Here is a 3,300-nt window from a genome sequence, read left to right as displayed (position 1 = left end):
AAAACGATATTCGAAATCCAAAACAACATTTTGGCAAAACATTGGTAGCAGCTAACGAACTTCCACATGAGGAAGTATATCAATCATAAGTGAGTAAGTATTTCATAATGAAAAGTGACATCAGGTGTCTAGATGAGCAAGCATACATTGTCTGGCGCCACACCCGTCATTGAACTATTCCAAATGTGTACAAACATTATTTGATCATTTACCCCCTCTGCTTGGGCTGGTATACTCTTGTTTTGTTGTTATTTGTGCAAACCCTGATTCTTATTAATCTATGTCTTAATTTCCTTGCTATTTCATGGTGGTTACATAGCCTGAACTATTCCTAATGTTATGAACCTTATCATTTACCTCTTGTGTTGCTGTTATTTGTGCAAACCCTGATTCTTATTAATCTATGTCTTAATTTCCTTGCTATTTCATGGTGGTTACATAGCCTGAACTATTCCTAATGTTATGCACCTTATCATTTACCTCTTGTTTTGCTGTTTTTTGTGCAAACCCTGATTCTTATTAATCTATTTCTTAATTTCCTTGCTATTTCATGGTGGTTACATAGCCTGAACTATTCCTAATGTTATGAACCTTATCATTTACCTCTTGTGTTGCTGTTATTTGTGCAAACCCTGATTCTTATTAATCTATGTCTTAATTTCCTTGCTATTTCATGGTGGTTACATAGCCTGAACTATTCCTAATGTTATGAACCTTATCATTTACCTCTTGTGTTGCTGTTATTTGTGCAAACCCTGATTCTTATTAATCTATGTCTTAATTTCCTTGCTATTTCATGGTGGTTACATAGCCTGAACTATTCCTAATGTTATGCACCTTATCATTTACCTCTTGTGTTGTTATTTGAGCAAACCCTGATTCTTATTAATCTATTTCTGATATCTTTATTTGCACTAGTTAGTGTGCGCTGGCAATTAAGACTGTGTTCATTTTTATTTTCTTGCTTTTTCAAACTGTTTCATAAAGTCATACTGCAAGACACTTATTGAAGTTGCATGACAAGAAAGGACCTGTGCCCAATAATTTCCCTTTCTGGAAACAAAATTATGTTTTATTTTATTACACAGCATACAATATAATTTTTATATATTTTTTATCATGGCAATTTTTGGGTTTTTATAAGTTTTTTGATATTTTCCTCTAGGTTTATGCAGAGTTTTTATCATGGCAATTTTGGGGTTTTTATAAGTGTTTTGATATTTTCCTCTTGGTTTATGCAGAGTTTTTATCGTGGCAATTTTGGGGTTTTTATAAGTGTTTCGATATTTTCCTCTTGGTTTATGCAGAGTTTTTATCGTGGCAATTTTGGGGTTTTTATAAGTGTTTTGATATTTTCCTCTTGGTTTATGCAGAGTTTTAATCGTGGCAATTTGGGGGTTTTTATAAGTGTTTCGATATTTTCCTCTTGGTTTATGCAGAGTTTTTATCGTGGCAATTTTGGGGTTTTTATAAGTGTTTTGATATTTTCCTCTTGGTTTATGCAGAGTTTTAATCGTGGCAATTTTGGGGTTTTTATAAGTGTTTCGATATTTTCCTCTTGGTTTATGCAGAGTTTTTATCGTGGCAATTTTGGGGTTTTTATAAGTGTTTCGATATTTTCCTCTTGGTTTATGCAGAGTTTTTATCGTGGCAATTTTGGGGTTTTTATAAGTGTTTTGATATTTTCCTCTTGGTTTATGCAGAGTTTTAATCGTGGCAATTTTGGGGTTTTTATAAGTGTTTTGATATTTTCCTCTAGGTTTATGCAGAGTTTTTATCATGGCAATTTTGGGGTTTTTATAAGTGTTTTGATATTTTCCTCTAGGTTTATGCAGAGTTTTTATCATGGCAATTTTTGGGTTTTTATAAGTGTTTTGATATTTTTTTCTAGGTTTATGCAGAGTTTTTATCATGGCAATTTTGGGGTTTTTATAAGTGTTTTGATATTTTTTTCTAGGTTTATGCAGAGTTTTTATCATGGCAATTTTGGGGTTTTTATAAGTGTTTTGATATTTTCCTCTAGGTTTATGCAGAGTTTTTATCATGGCAATTTTGGGGTTTTTTATAAGTGTTTTGATATTTTCCTCTAGGTTTATGCAGAGTTTTAATCGTGGTAATTTGAAGTATTATATTAGAATGAAGAAACCGAAGAATGCTGTAAAAGACGTGTATGATGTAATCAAGTCAAAGTTTAATGGTGATATTGGAGTGATATATTGCTTATCAAGGTAGAGTTTTCATAGTAGATTTTATTGACTGAATGGAGGTTCTATGAAAAATATCGTCGAGTTGTTTATACCAGGCAATAGGCAGGATCTCCTGTGGGCTACAGTCTTTTCAAAATGCCTTGACAGTTCAAAATTGCAAAATTTCCCCCTTTGCGCACTGCATGGCATTGCCCAACAGCATTAGTCCAAGCATAACATTCAATATGATGGTGCCAAGACCGTGTCATGAATCATGAAAGTTGAGCAGAAGGAAAATATGATCTCCTCAGTTGTTTTCGTGTATGAAGAATTTTTAATATGTTTACAGAAAGGAATGTGATACAACTGCTAGTGAACTACAGAGACAAGGTATACAGGCTGTATCTTACCATGCTGGTCTCTCTGATTCAGAACGTTATAGTATACAGGAACAATGGTTATATGGTGATAAAAAGGTACTTCAATTTTTGATATGTCATGCACTGTTGTCAAATTCTGAACTTATGATATATAAAAAAAATGAATAATTATATTTTAAAGGGTTTATAACTTATGTTCACAAATAAGGATCTTTTCTACCAGCTGGTCCTTAGTATATCCTTTTGATGCTGATTTTTCCTGGATTATCAGTATCCATTTACAGCTGGGTTGACTGGAATAGTAAGGAAAGAACCCACTATCAACATATATATATCTATATTCTCCAATAAGTAATATAAGAATTCTAATTTTTCAACCCATGATCCCTCCTATGCAATTAGTATATACTGACATGGAAAAAGTGTCCAGTCATTTGGATGGGTATATCAACCAAGGGCTCATGTGCTACAGGCTGTTTATATTAAGATCTTGACGCCAACTTGAACTCGAAAAAAGAGTGTCACTGTCACCATCCTGGCAATATTGTCCTCTTTGCACATTGCATTGTGTCGCCCATCTTCTTTTGCCAAACAGGTGCACAAAAGTAGTATGTAAAACTCCATTCATTTCATTTGATTTCATTTTTTCCAACAGGTAATATGTGCCACTATAGCGTTTGGTATGGGAATAGATAAACCAGACGTCAGATTCGTTATTCATTTCTCGCTACCAA

General features: G+C 33.4%; 1 protein-coding gene across 1 annotated transcript in view; it reads left to right on the top strand.

Annotated features, from left to right (window-relative positions):
• The window catches only part of LOTGIDRAFT_176674 (hypothetical protein), a gene marked incomplete at both ends in the record, with an annotated part of 3,922 nt that extends 1,260 nt beyond the window's left edge, over nucleotides 1-2,662 (top strand). Inside the window, 3 exons of the mRNA XM_009055806.1 lie at nucleotides 1,892-1,935; nucleotides 2,091-2,228; nucleotides 2,536-2,662. Of these exons, the coding sequence (XP_009054054.1) occupies nucleotides 1,892-1,935; nucleotides 2,091-2,228; nucleotides 2,536-2,662 (309 nt within the window). The remainder of the gene's footprint in view (nucleotides 1-1,891; nucleotides 1,936-2,090; nucleotides 2,229-2,535) is intronic.
• Between the last annotated feature and the right edge of the window lie 638 nt (nucleotides 2,663-3,300).

The sequence above is a fragment of the Lottia gigantea genome (genome assembly GCF_000327385.1).
Source record: "Lottia gigantea unplaced genomic scaffold LOTGIsca_2503, whole genome shotgun sequence".
Taxonomy (NCBI): domain Eukaryota; kingdom Metazoa; phylum Mollusca; class Gastropoda; family Lottiidae; genus Lottia; species Lottia gigantea.
The sequence above is the reverse complement of the archived record's forward strand: the minus strand, read 5'-3'. Positions and strand labels throughout refer to the sequence as shown.